The sequence below is a fragment of the Megascapheus bottae genome, chromosome 23, assembly GCF_031878675.1.
Source record: "Megascapheus bottae isolate mThoBot1 chromosome 23, mThoBot2.hap1, whole genome shotgun sequence".
In the NCBI taxonomy this organism is placed as follows: Eukaryota; Metazoa; Chordata; class Mammalia; order Rodentia; family Geomyidae; genus Megascapheus; species Megascapheus bottae.
This window is the reverse complement of record NC_143531.1, coordinates 14,880,023-14,894,337: the sequence shown is the minus strand read 5'-3', so window position 1 is coordinate 14,894,337 and position 14,315 is coordinate 14,880,023. Positions and strand designations below refer to the sequence as shown.

Below are 14,315 nucleotides of genomic sequence, written 5' to 3'. Positions count from 1 at the left end.
CAATTATTAAATACTTCAGAAAATAATTACTTGCAAACAAAGTGGTAATCACCACTAGTATCCTAGATGAGGCTGGGAGTAGACTGAATTGTGTTCTCCCACAAAAGATACATGCGGTCACCCGGAAACCATGAACTTGAAATTCTTTGGAAATGGGGGCTTTGTGGACGTAGTCAAGCAGGGATCATACTGGGTTGGGGTAAACCCTAGTCCAATGCTGCTTACCTAATAAGGGAAAATGTGGAGGGCACAACACAAGAGACATGAAACAACAGAGCAGATGTGGGTGATGTGATGGCGAGCCAAGGCACACCAGGACTCACCTGTAACACCTAACAGCCTTACCGCAGCACTGGGTGGGAACAAGGCCTTACTACCTCTCGGTTCTGGACCTTCAGCTTGGACTGGGAGAATCAGTTTCTGTTGCTTTAACCCACCCAATTTGTGGTGTGCTTTATAGCACACCTACAAAACTAAAATAGGGCTTTTATAATTACAGAAAATTAAATGGCATGGTCGGTACCTATAATTTTTCTTCACCTTTTATAATTAAAACCGCTATGCTATGGATGATCATTTAAGTAAAAGGTTTATTTCATGTAGTAATCAGATACTTTGAAACAGCTGAACCTTGAAAAATGATGACTTCCAGATAAGCTTTTTATTGTTCCCAAATGGTAAGGCTTATCTTTATTTACATGCCTTGTTTGTAGGCTTTAATATGGAGGACCACATAATTATGAAGAATAAAGCAACAAAAGACAGAGTCCACATGAAATTCAACCACACATAAGTGAGTTCTATATATGTTGCATGTTATACAATTGCTTACATATCATTTTCACATATTAAAAAACAAACAGAAACTTACATTGTCAAAACTCAGCAAAGGCCCCTGAACTCTTACTTTGGCTGCAAGAACAATCACACAACATAAATACCACTTTTCTATGATTGCTGTTTAGAAAAGACATCCTACTCTCAACCCATCCGCTTTGGCCAACATGCCAAAGAATGGTTTGGTTATGGACTTTTATACTTAACGAAAGTCAGATTGCTCTCATTGGATTCAATACAGCCATTCACACAAACAATGGCACTCATTTCTATTCCTATCTATTCACAACTGAGAACCACACATGATGTGGACAGATAGATGTAAATAATTATCTGCATGATTTTTACACATGCATGACAATACTTAAAGGAACATATACTTAAAGTAAAGGAGGCAGATGTACCATATCTTAAAACAAATAAATATTTTATTTAAAAAATATGTGGAAATAAATACTAAATGCAAGAAATGTTCTGTTTAAATTAAGATAAAGGAAAAATTTGATTCTTCAAAAGTTACCACCTTCTGAAATGATTTAGATTGAAAATTTTAATTTGGCAACCAAAAAATGAATATATATATATATATATATATATATATATATATATATATAGTTGTTGTTGTTGTTGTTATTGTTGGACCTGGGTGTTGTTCTTGAGCATTTTTGCTCAAGGCTATCACTCTTACCACTTCAGCCATCGCTCCACTGGTAATTAACTGGAGATAAAAGGCTTTCAGAGTTTCTTGCCTGGACTGGCTGCATACTGCAGTCCTTAGATCTCAGCCTCCTGAATAGCTAGGATTATAGGTGTGAGCCAGGGGTGTCTGGCCATGAATTACTACTATGGGAATGAGGAAAATGGATGAAAGGTTTTCCATGCCTTTGTGATGGCTGCAGATCCATGGATATGCAAGAACAAGATCACGCTCCACAATCCAAACAAGGAAACCGTGACTACAGATCTTTGAGGTAATGGAAATGACTAGAAAAGCTGAAAATACGGGGTAGTTGACTTCCCATAATCAACATGCTAGTGGTCTGACAGCACCAATGTCTGCCTTCACCAACAAACAGGTGACAGATCAGAAAGACACAGACATGAACACAAAACAATAAAACAAAAAGAGTCAGAGGGTATGTCTTCAAGAATAATTCCTGCAAATGAGAGAGATGAGGGTACACCAATCAATAAAACTCTCAAACTCTTACTAGAGGCTTAAAACTTGACTTTAAATCCCCTTTAAATGTTTTTATACAAAAGCAAAAATTTCTTTTGTTACTATTTACCTTGATTATTTTCTTTCCTTTTGAACTTAACAAAGGAAATGAGAGAAAACAAAGCCTTCTTCCACTCTGCTTCCCCTCTACTTTCCCTAGGTCAGGAGGAAACCTGGTATATTAGTGTATGCCGCCACCACTCTTCTTCAAAGCCTGCTTTATGTCTGTGGGCGCCGCTGAGCTGGGCTCAAGTCTGCTATTGACGCCCTCACTAGAATCACCGCTGGCTCCACCTTCAGCCCTGGGAGACTGCTTGCCATGGGAAGAATGGTCACAGGCTTGATCTGTGGGAACAGCTCCTTTTCGCTGAGGTAAGATGGTAAAAAAGGCTTCTTGCCAGTCTCTTGTTTCCAGGTATTCCAGAATAATTTCAAATACTGCATCAAAGACAAACCTCAAGTTTATCTCAATGTCACATGCTCATAGGATAACACATCCTTTGTACTAAGAGTATGAGTTTGTCATAACTATATGTCTGTCCGTCCATCGGTCCCTCTCCCCCGCCCTCCCTTTTTTCTTCTCTCCTTCCCACTGGCTACAAGGTCCTGAAGCAGATCCCTCCTCCCCAGCTTTTCCTCTATTCCCTCTGAAACACACCGAAACTTACCAGCATCCTTATCAAATACAACCAATAGAGGACTGCTTTAGTTTCCTTGTTATTTTATCCCTTTCATTTCTTTAACTTTTAATATATAACTAGAGAATAAATAGCATCAATCTAAAATTCTCCTGCCTCTCACTCGCTCTTAGCAGCTTCTTGCTGTTTGTTTTTATAAGTTAGGAGTAAAAATGATCAATACTGTTCTGTCATTCATCTCAACACAGTATTGAAGGCTATTCTGGATTACTTCATAGAAAAGTAAATTTCATTATATATTAAAAGTTTTGAAAGTTCTTCAAGAACTTACGGAATTGTAACCTCTATGTAAATTAACCTACATCACTTAAAAAATTTAAAGAAGTAAAACTCCAGGTAAACAAAAATAAGTGATCACAAGATTACTCATGACAGCAAAAAAGAAAACAAATTCAGCAACAGAAGGATGATTATTATACATTTACATAATGGACTAGTACATAGCAATTAAAAACATTTAATGATATGAAAAAATATGATAAGGAGTGGGTTCAATATCCTAGATTAATAATAGTGTTCATCACGGTGAGGATACAGTTATATTAGCACAAAAAAGAAATGGAAGGAAGCACACCAAACAGTTAATGCAAATTATCTAGGAATAGTAAGGTTACAACTAAATTGTTTTTATTCTTCTACACATTTTCAGAGTTTTCTAAAAATATGCATTATTATTTCTAGTATTTAAACAGAATATAAACGATTACTCTTTACATAAATTTGTTTCTCTGGGAAGGTGTTATATTTTCTATTTGTTCAAGTCATAAACGTGATGTTCTTTCCCATAGTATTCCCTGAAGCTTAGGACTTTTGGAGCATTTGTCTAGCTTACCGTGATTGACGGCCAAAACTTTCCGACTGTTCATCTTCACAAAATGTCCCAGGGGGAGCTGCGCGTGGTCAATCCCATAATCTGATGCTTGTTTGTACGTGAATCCCTAAAACAAGCATGCTGACACTTAGGCTACAACGCCAAATTATTTTTAATGTCTAGGACAATAGAAGATAATTTTTACAGGAGTTGGAGATGATTATTTGAAGAGGGCTGTGTGTGTTAAATTTGGAAACACTATCTTGCTAATTAAGTAAGCTGTTAATTCATAGCATCTGTTTCAACCTCAATTTATGAACAAGGACACAAAAGAAATGACAATCCCAACCCAGTTACAAAGCTCTTCCAGGGCAAAGCCACAAGCAGATTCACTTGTCTTCTGACTAAGGTATCTTTTCACCATGCCCTACTGATTTTCTCTAGGTTAATACTGAAACCAAATTTGGAGAGAAATACAAACACTTCACAGTGGATGCAACACACACACAAAAACAGTGAAAAATAAAGCCCATGAAGTTCAGTGGAACAAACCTGTAATCCTACCTACTTGGGAAGCAAGAGATCAGGAGGACTGAAGTTCAAGGCCAGGTAGAGCAAAAAGTCAGTAAGATCCTAGCAACCAGTAAGCAGGGTGAGGTGGTTCATGTCTCATCCCAGTTATAAGGTAAGCATAATTAAGAGGATTCACAGTCTAAACCATCTCAGACTCTATCAGAAAAATAAAAGCAGAAGTGGAGCTGTGGCTTAAGGGGTAGCCTTGAGCTGAAGAGCTCAGGGACAGTGCCCAGACCCAGAGTTTAAGCCCCGTGACCAACCAAAAAGTAAAAAGACAAGCAAAAGGGACTGGAGATATGGGGCATGATTCAAACAATAGAGTACTTACAAAGCACAAGCCCTCGAGTTCAAACTTTAATACCAACCCTTTATATATACCAACCCTTTATATAAACCAGCCCTTACATTTCATTACATAACACTGAGTCACAAATGTAAAAAAAAAAAATGAAATGAAAACCTGAACTTAAAAAACCTGTAAGAACTTTAAAAATTATTTTAAAAAATTGTCTTTTTTAAAATTTAAAATTCTTGAACCCATTAAATCAAGGCAGAAGTACAGGACACAGGAGAACTAATCTTCTCAAGCAATTGTTTATGTATCTACACAGTAAGTAATGTGATGTGGATGACTTGGGAATAATTATTTGAATTCAAAGCAGGACAGGAAAATCTGGTTCTACATTACAAGTTATAAAACAGAACCCTTCCCTAAGCATGAAAATGCATCTGAGATCCTTTGGACAAAGTCTTCTACTATGTTCTAGAGCTGCACTGTCCGATGGCAGCCATGTCTGAATACTTGGATCTAACTCCTGAGGCACACTGGGCTTTCATACCCACTGCAAGGTAGGCACACAGTATCTGAGCACGGCAGGACCTTCGGCCTGCACAGCTCTGCTTGTGAGGAAGATTGATTCACTTCCTACTTTCTGCTGACAGTGTTGCTTCAGACACAGAATAGCATCGTGTTCTTCAGAGAGCTGGTTTGGATTTAGCCTGCTGTCAAGTGCAAATGCTATTTTATTTCAGAAAGTGCAGTTCCGGCACTTTTCATCCAAGTGCGGTTATGGGTTAGTAAAGCAAAGAATAAATAGAATAAAAAAGAACTTCTCATGAAAACTGTCTACGTAACCCTGGAGGAAGCTGGACTACTGAGTTAAAAGCAAACTCTCCTTACCAGAAGAGCAGAGTACCTAAACCAATGGGCTCATTTCCAGTCATCTGCTTCGCACTACTGGTTTTATGATTAATTTTTTTGTGCCTCAGACTCCTCCTGGGTGAGATGAGGATGGTAACTGTCTGACCTCCCCAAGGGAAGTAATCTCTGGGTGGAAGCCTTTGTTTAGCGGGACAGGCCTAAAACATCACAGTGGATCTACAAAGACTTGGCTATTTCAAGTCTTAATGTGACTATCAGAAAACTCTGAGTCAGGGGTTTGAAGGATGAGGAGCTCCCCAAATCACATGTCACACAGTACCTTGTGATGGTTGTGATCCACTAAGCCTCCAATCACATAGGCCTTTGATTCATCCAGCTCCTTCAGAACATTAGGGGAATCTGATGTAAGATAAACCAGGTCTTCTTTTTTTATGAGTTCACTATAGTGCTCTGGTTTGATGTGGATATCCTTCAAAAACAAAAGATAAAAGGTTGTGAAAGCTGACAAATCTTTGAACAACTTTTTGAACAAGTTTATACACATCTGAATGAAGTCTGAAAGACTATCATAATACAGTTGTTGAAAAACCTCTTCTTTAATTCCTTACCACAAAACTTAGTTCTTTAAATATTCCTCTAATTTTATTGTCCTGTCTCTGGCCTCAAGTCCCTGATGGGGGAGTTAATTTTCTAATAACATTACTTTCAATACTCTGCCTTTTCTAGAGGGATGAAGTCTAAACTTTTTAATCCAGCAACTCCTTCATGACTATGGCACTAACTAATCTTTAAGAAGTGAAGGGTCACACTGTCTCTTGGTTATCTCATATTGTTACAGTATTTTACCTTGTTATCTGATATATTATATATATATGATTATTCGGTTATCTGAAATAGGATAAGGAACGGGGGGGAGGGGGACAAGATGGAGGGGTTTGGAGTTGGGGGAGGGAAATGGGGCCCAAGACATAAGAAAGGGTTCAATGCACTTTCTATCTAGTGAATATAATGTAACCCTTCTATTAATTACAATGAAAATTATATGAAAAAAAAGAAGTGAAGGGTCACATAAAAATAATTTTAACTTTTAGTTTATTAATATAAGGCTTGCTGTCATTATAATACTTAAATAAATATAAATACTTAAAAATCATATAGATCTTGCCAGACACCAGTGGTTCACACATGTAATCTTAGTTACTCAGGTGGCTGACATCTAAGGATTGCTGTTTGAAGCCAGTCGTCTGGGCAGCAAAATTTGGCATTTTTGTCTCTAATTAACCAGCACAAAACTGGAAATGAAGGTGTGGCTCAAGGGGTAGTAATTAACCTTGAACAAAAAAGTTCAGGGATAGCATCTTGGCCCTGAGACCAGCACACACACACACACACACACACACACACACACACACACACACACACACACACACACAATTATATAGATCTTTTTTTCCCCTCTCTCTCTCCCTTTCTCTTTCACTCCTTCCTCCCTGCTCCCAATTACTAAGTGGTTATTAAGTCTTAGAAATCAACCAAGTATTTTCTACTCACGATTCATGCCACTCCAACTAAGGAGTCCAATAGCACATGTGACCAGTGGCCCATACTGGACAGTGTAGATTCAGAAGAAATGGCATATAGGCATACTTGTTAATTTTAGTGACTTCACCAAATTGTATCCAGGTTTGGAAAGCAGCATTTTACAGAAACTTAGGCTAAAAGTGTTGAAGGTCAGAAGCACAAAACACTTGTGATTATGTGAGTGGATCTTCCTTGATTACCTTCCAGTTGACCCAGCCTCTGTCGTTCTCATCCATGTTCTTTTTCAGCTGGCCACCATGGCTGGTCAAGTAAAACTGATAGGGGATTGGCAGGCACAGGAAGAGAAGAAAAGCAGTTAAGCTTAATATTTCTCTCATACACTCATTTGATTCATCAGATACAAAATTGTTATCTTTTATCACTTTAAAGCCCTCTCGGTTTTCTTTAATCCAAACCCTAATGCCTCTGGTAAGTTGGAATCATGGGTGATGAGATCTCACTGTGAACACAAAGGAGGATTGAAGGGGAATTGTGGAAGTGAAACATCATAAAATATGAAAGTACAAAAATCTAAAGCTACTATCACTTGGTAAAAATCAAAACAGTTAACTAGAAGTATTTTTAATCTTAATTCAAACTTAAAAAAGAAATTCTCCTTCAGTCCTATCAGTTACTAAAGAGGAAACAAAAGTCCTTCAAATGTGAAAAAACTGTCTTATTTATTTTACTTTGTGGGTCATGGGGCTTGAACTCTGGGCCTGGGCACTGCCCCTGAGCTCTTCAGCTCAAAGCCTACCCTTGAGCCACAGCCCCACTTCCCATTTTCTAGTGGTTAATTGGAGATAAGAGTCTCAAGTTCTTTAATGCCTGGGCTGGCTTTGAACCACGATCACCCTCCTGAGTAGTTAGGATTACAGGCTAGCTAGGATTACAGGCGTAAGCTGTCCTGACAGGTTGAACAACTATCTTTTTTATCAAAGGATATTTCTTAAAAGTTCCTGCTTGATCTTAGTGGCTAGGCTCTTGCTAAGGAAAAGAGGATAAAAAGGGATTTGTAAAATTTAAGGTTTTTGTGTTTCAACAGGAATTGTAATACGCCCCAGACTGTTCAAGAAATAGGGGAAGGTGTGGGTACATTTTGATATCACTTGTGAACTATTAACCTTATTTCAAAATCACCTTATATAAACACATTTTTCCCTACACTAGCAAACTGGGAGCCGATTGTGTGAAAAGATTTTTGGGTGATGGCACACCCTTCTGCAGGAGTAAATTTTGCCTTGCTGAGACCATTCTTTATTTTCAGGCCTATCATTGTAACTCCAGTGGTTCTTGGAGAGCGTATTTATAACACTTAAGTAAACAAGACCTGGCTAGCACGTAGGCCTCTGACAGCCTCCCCTGCTCCTACCCTCTCTCCCCGCATTCCCATCTCCCAGAAGTGGCTGAAAATGGAAGGCTGGAGGTGGTGAGGAAATGCGTTCATCTTACAAGGAAGCCATCCAGCCACATGGGAGAGTCACATGGGAGAAACTATATTTAAAATATTTTACTTGAATGATAAAAGGAATGATACTAATCAATTTGCATGGAACTCATAACTGACATGTTGAATTGAAACCTTTTTGTATAACTGAAGATAATAAAATGACAAAAACATGATATTTTACTTGACTTTTGTAACAAAAAAAGAAAATATTAAAAGAAAATAGAATGTATTAAGATTCATTTCACAAGCAACCAGAATCTTCTGTTTCTTTGGTCCATTAGACATACCTGAACGGGATGAAGTGCTCGCCTGTTTTCTGCATAGCAGCGCTGAATCTGCTTATGAAGTTTCTTAATGTCCTATAAAAAAAAGAGTGCCATTTTTAAGACCATTATCGAAACCACCTATAGCCACTGTAAGATGCTGAGGAAATAAGTATGAGCACAAGGGATAGAGGTCTGGATAGGGAAAGGTTTCTTCTCATCATTGTCACTGATTGCCTCCCACATTCATGACATTACTGCAAGGAAAGCCAGTAGCTCGGTAAGGGACCCATCCTTTCATATTTTGTGTCCACTGAAAAAAATCTGAGTCCTTGCAAATTAGCTACTCTTTTTAAGAGACAACAGAACATTCTTTTAAAGCCATATTACTACTGTTTTCATAATGGCTTTAATAAGTAGCTTCTAAAGTTTACCTTCAAATTATGGCATATATGTTTTTGTCGACACATAAATATACACATATATGCATTTATACAAGTATCAAATATCAAAGTGATGTATTAAATAACTTACTATGGGGAAGAAATTTTGAAAATCTTCACTCAAGATTTTTTTTTTTTGGCAGTATGGGAGTTTGAATGCAAGGTCTGACATCTGCTAGGCAAGTGCTCTATAACTTGAGCCACGCTCTCAGCCTTTTTTTTTTCAGGTAGACTCTCTTGTTCTTGCCAGGGACCCATCTCAGCCTTTAATCCTTCTGCCAATGCTTCTCATATAGCTGGATTACAAGTGTGTCCTACCATACCTAGCTTGTTTTTCCAAGATAGGGTTTCAGTAACATTTTTATCAAGCTGGGCTTAAACCATGATCCATTCATTTCTCTCTCTCTCATAAAGGATTATAAGCACAGACCACTATATCTGGTCTTTTAAGATGTACCTTAGTACATTAATTTTTACATCTATTAAAATTAAACTAATTAGGCCTAGTTCACCTACAGGATTTTCTAACAATGACTCATGATACCTTCAATGCCATCAACTCATCAAAGCTACAGTCAATGATAAGGCGGAGATTGCTTTGTGCAACTTGTCTTCGCACACGTTTTCGCTCGTTTCCATCGGAGCTAGAGTCTAGCTGAGCCTGGCGCTCTAATTTCTTCCTCTTGCGTTTTTCTTTCCGCTTCTGCCTAAAATTAGTAATTGAAATACTTTGTTGTTATTTGTGCATCTAGATTTTCCCCATACTCTTCAAAATACACAAAAGAATTACTTTTTACAATCAAGCTAAACTACATGCAATTTTATTTAGTCCATCTAGTAGCTTTATACAACTATAAAGAGACCTTTCAAAACAATCTGAAGATTCCTATTTAGCTCCTAACTATATAGATCAATAATCTCATTACCAGCATTGATCGTTCACTAGGAAAGCATATTAAGTTTGAGTCTCGAGGAATGTTACTTTTACCAGTCATTCCCCACTGTTGTTTCCAGGGAATAGTCATACCTTTTCCTAACCTGCATCAGCCATAGTTTACTTCTTCCTGTAACTTCTGAACAATACCAGTTACAGCCTAACTGATCTCACAAGAACCTGTTGTTCTAGCCAAATTCATGTGAGGTCAAACTGATCTGAGTTATTTTTCTTCCGTGTCTAGGACTATATCCCCTATGACGTTAACTGTTTCAGAAATGGTGTTACTCTCCACTAGAGGTTCTGGGTGAGAACAAGGACTGCATGTAAATTTACCACTACTGATGAAAACCAGTAACCTCAATTCAAAGTGCATTCAGGTTCAACCTCCCCTGGGTGGCATTGGCAAGCAGGAAGCAGCAGCTCAGGGTATCATAATTCCTCTTCCAATGTGCAAGGACTAGGGCAGGCCCAACACTGGGTGATTCTGCACAGGAAGTGATCCCACACTCAAATGCCTACTTGCGGAGTTCCCGCTGCTCCTCCCATTGCTTCTGTTTCATTAACTTCTTCATTTGCCGTTTGGACACCGGCTCAGTCACGTCATTGGAACTTGGCTTCTGTCTTTCCTCTTGATTTTCACTTACATCTTGCTTTCTTTCCACATTAGACGTCTCAATAAATGCTGACAGCATTTCCGAGGACATTATTTGATGCCTCTGAAAAACTAAAAACCAACTCTTGACAGGAATTATGTACAAATCCCCACAAAGAAGTACAGTGCAGTAGCTTACCAATTCACAGGGTTAATGCTAAACTATATCAGCAATACACAGAAAGGCAAAGTTTAGGTAGTGAAATGTTATTTATAGTCAAGAATCATTTCAATATTATTTAATACCAATTAAATATCATTCACTGGCTGTGCTGCTAAAGGTCTGAAGTTGGCATGTTTTCATGTAATACTAGTGGGTATCATGCAAGATTTTCAGAAGGCAACAGTCTTAAATAATGTTTTAATACACTGAGACCCATGGACCTAGTAGTTTATTTTCTTACAGTAAATTCCTATAAATGAGTAAAAAATATACACAAAAAGTTACATTAGAGTATAAGAACTGTGGTAGTATTGTTAATAGTTAAAAGCTACTTGAGTGTCAGTAAAGAATTAAAGTGCACTGTGGTTCATCTACTGTAACATGGGCCAAGTATACTAAACAATCAATAAAAATATTTCTAACTATTTAATGATGTCATTTTTTTTTTCCAGTCCTAGGCTTGAGCTCAGGGCCTGAGCATAGTCCTTGGACTTTCTCAAGGCTAGAATTCTACCACTTGAGCCCTAGTACCACTTCTGGCTTTTTTCTATGTATGTGATATCGAGGAATTGAACCCGGGTCTTCTTGCATGCTAAGCAAGCACTCTACCACTAGGCCAAACTCCCAGCCCCTTAATGATGTTATTTTTAATTATTGCCAGTTCTAGGGCTTGAACCTCAGGACCTGGGTACTATCCCTGGGCTTCTTCTGCTTAAGGCTAATGCTCTACCAGCTTTTTAATAGTTTATTGGAGATGAGAGTTACATGAACTCTCCTACCTGGGCTGGCTTTGAACCACAATCTCCTGAATAGCTGGGATTACAGGCATGAGCCACCAGCACCTGGGTAGTGATGTTATATATTGTGGTTATATTTTAAATTAAGAAAAACAACAAAACCCAATGTATTTATTAATTGAATTATTTTTTAAAAGCATATGTAGCAACATGTACTTTATGCATTTAAAACTTCAGACAGTTTTAGCAACAGGTTTGGCTGCCCTATCCAATATACTTTATGTAAACATTCTATTTTAGTCAAGGCTAAAACCCCAAACACCAAAGTTGATTCTGTAATCAGAAACTGAAGGCAATGTCTAAAAAACAAATTAGAAGGAAAAACTTAAAATATGTATTATTACTAGTACTTTCTTTTGACATAGAGCACATTAAATTGGGCAACATATGTATTCAAAGTAATAAGCCAGACATGCAAACCTGAAAGTACAATTAAAATTCGAAGGATACATATTTTTATGAAATAATAATTTACCAAAGCAATGTATTTCTGTTTATCAGTGGCAAAATATTTGGCTAGTTTTCTATTCCAATAAAAAATTCCAAGTGATTTCTATATGGTGAGAATTCACAAGTAACTGAAATATTTACAACTCATGTACACCAGGGGGAGTGTTTGCTCTTCATATGGAAGAAGTCCCAAGTTGAATTCAACCTATGATGGCCTATCAAATACAAGTAAATGTCATAAGTGAACATCATCTTAAAAAAAAAAAAAACTATTCTTAAGAAAATACACCATAGTGAGTGAATTTTCTAGGCTTTAAGCAAAACATTCAGACATGAATAAGTGAAACATAGCAAAAATACCCCATATTTTACAATTATGCACCAGTGTACATGTGCACTTCACAAAGTCACTTCCAATTCTATGTATACAATAAATATTTTATTATGGGCTAGCTTGTTCCAATTACTCATTATGTGAAACCTGACACTTTACTAACTTGTTTTCTTACTGGTTCAGTTTGGGTCATGACATCAAATTTCAATCGTTGTGGGTTCCTCAGCATGGAGGCACACTCACAGAACATTTCATTACAGCAAGCACGGGAGATACAAAAGAACGATAACCTAACTATATAAAGGTTTGTGCACACTTTTATTTTGGATTTTTTTTTCCAAAAAAATTGAATTTATTCAGAGATTGGTTTTCAGGCGGGCTTATAAAACCAAGACACGGGAAGGACATATACCATGAATCCGTGGGGGGAGAGGAAAAATAAGTATTACCAATGGGATTAAAATAAAAACGTCTTGTAAATTGATGACACTTCTTCGTTCTGCAAAGTGCTAAACTGGAAACGCAGGACACACAGACACAGACACACTGACGGAGGCTTTGCGGAATTGGGAGTTTTCAAAGTTAAAAAAAAAAAAAGTGGTCTGTCCTTATCCTCCGAACCTCTCCGGAAAAATTCCCAAACCTTAAAGGCTTCAAGGGATCCCGGTGAAAGTTAACCCTGGGCCTTCTGAAAACCGTCCAGGGCGGCTCGTCAGCACGAGGCCTGGCTGCCTCGGGCCCGACCTGACCTCGAGGCCCCCACGTCCAGGGCTGCCGCGTCATTCCCTCCCAGGGCAAACCAGGTAAAGGAGGGGGGGGACAGCCTGGACCAGATCTGAGCCGCCAGGTGGGCACCGCCGCCAATGGTCTTCGGCTCCGTCCGGTCTCCGGTCACCCCTCGTAAAGTCACCCCACCAGGAATCGACCCCACAAAGAACCCCGGCAAGTAGTAAACGCCCCCACGCTAGCCGGGAGAACCGCGCCCGCCCTCCTTTCACGCTATTCGCCGCCCTCGCAGCTTGGAGGCGGGCTTACGGTGGATCCGACGAATCAGAGCGGTGAGTCGGTAAGCGCCCCATCTGACGTCATTTCCTCCAGGACCTGCAAGGCCGCAGGTAGTTATGCGGGCCTGCTCCTCTCTTCCCCCGGAAGCCCTTGTTGCCAGTGGCGGGCGGCATGGCAACACACTCTCTTTGATCCCACAAGATATCAATACTACCAGCAAGCGCCAGCCGCAATGCCAGACTTACCGAGCCAAGGAACTGGTGGGGATTGTGAGCGATCACTGAGAAAGCCTTTCTGTAGTAGTCTCTTTACCGCGTGTGAGTTCTCCTTCCAGAACTTCAACTCCCAGAGGCCGAGGCGGCAGTTGCACCGTATCGTCTCCGTCGCTTACGCTTTTACGTCATCAAACGGAGCCAATTCCTAAGCTTTCTGTGGGAGAAAGGGGTGGGGCTTGGGCGGGGCGGGGCTTAGGGCCTGGGGGCTTTAGGGAGTGAATGGCACTTATGGTGGCTTGTAGTGTTTCCTCTTAAGAGCCAAATCTGGGCGTCGTTAACCCCCTGGAGGAAACGTTTCTCCTTTTCTATTTATTCCTATTTTAATCCTATTGTACTAGACTACTTGCTAAAACTAAAAAAAAAAAAATGAGATATGTACCTGAAGGCATTTAAATCTCATTTTAGGGGTTTAGGATAGTTCCATTCCCCAAAATTAAGCGAAAACCTCCTACTTTCCTCTTTGCTGAGGACAGGAGGAAAGTTTTGCTTAATTGATTTCGAATTTTATATAGAGAAAGGTTGCCTGGATAACAAGGTTTTACAGTTCAAATAGTGAATTAAAAGTGGGAGTGAAGTCCACAAAGAAAATGAATTGGAGAATCCCTAAGTTTGTATGGCTTTAAAACATATGCTTAAACTCCATGTCGAGATATTTCTAGGCT

At 38.9% G+C, this 14,315-nt stretch overlaps 1 protein-coding gene across 1 annotated transcript; it reads right to left on the bottom strand.

The window, feature by feature from the left end:
- Positions 1-2,258: 2,258 nt before the first annotated feature.
- Positions 2,259-13,774, bottom strand: Trmt10a (tRNA methyltransferase 10A; the record flags this gene model as incomplete). The annotated part of the gene is made up of 8 exons (XM_090356544.1): positions 13,624-13,774; positions 10,497-10,701; positions 9,585-9,747; positions 8,622-8,693; positions 7,085-7,159; positions 5,623-5,772; positions 3,587-3,692; positions 2,259-2,494 (listed from the first exon to the last, which is right to left on the bottom strand). Coding segments are annotated over exons 2-8 (987 nt in total), but the record flags the coding sequence as incomplete, so codon positions are not given.
- Positions 13,775-14,315: the final 541 nt, after the last annotated feature.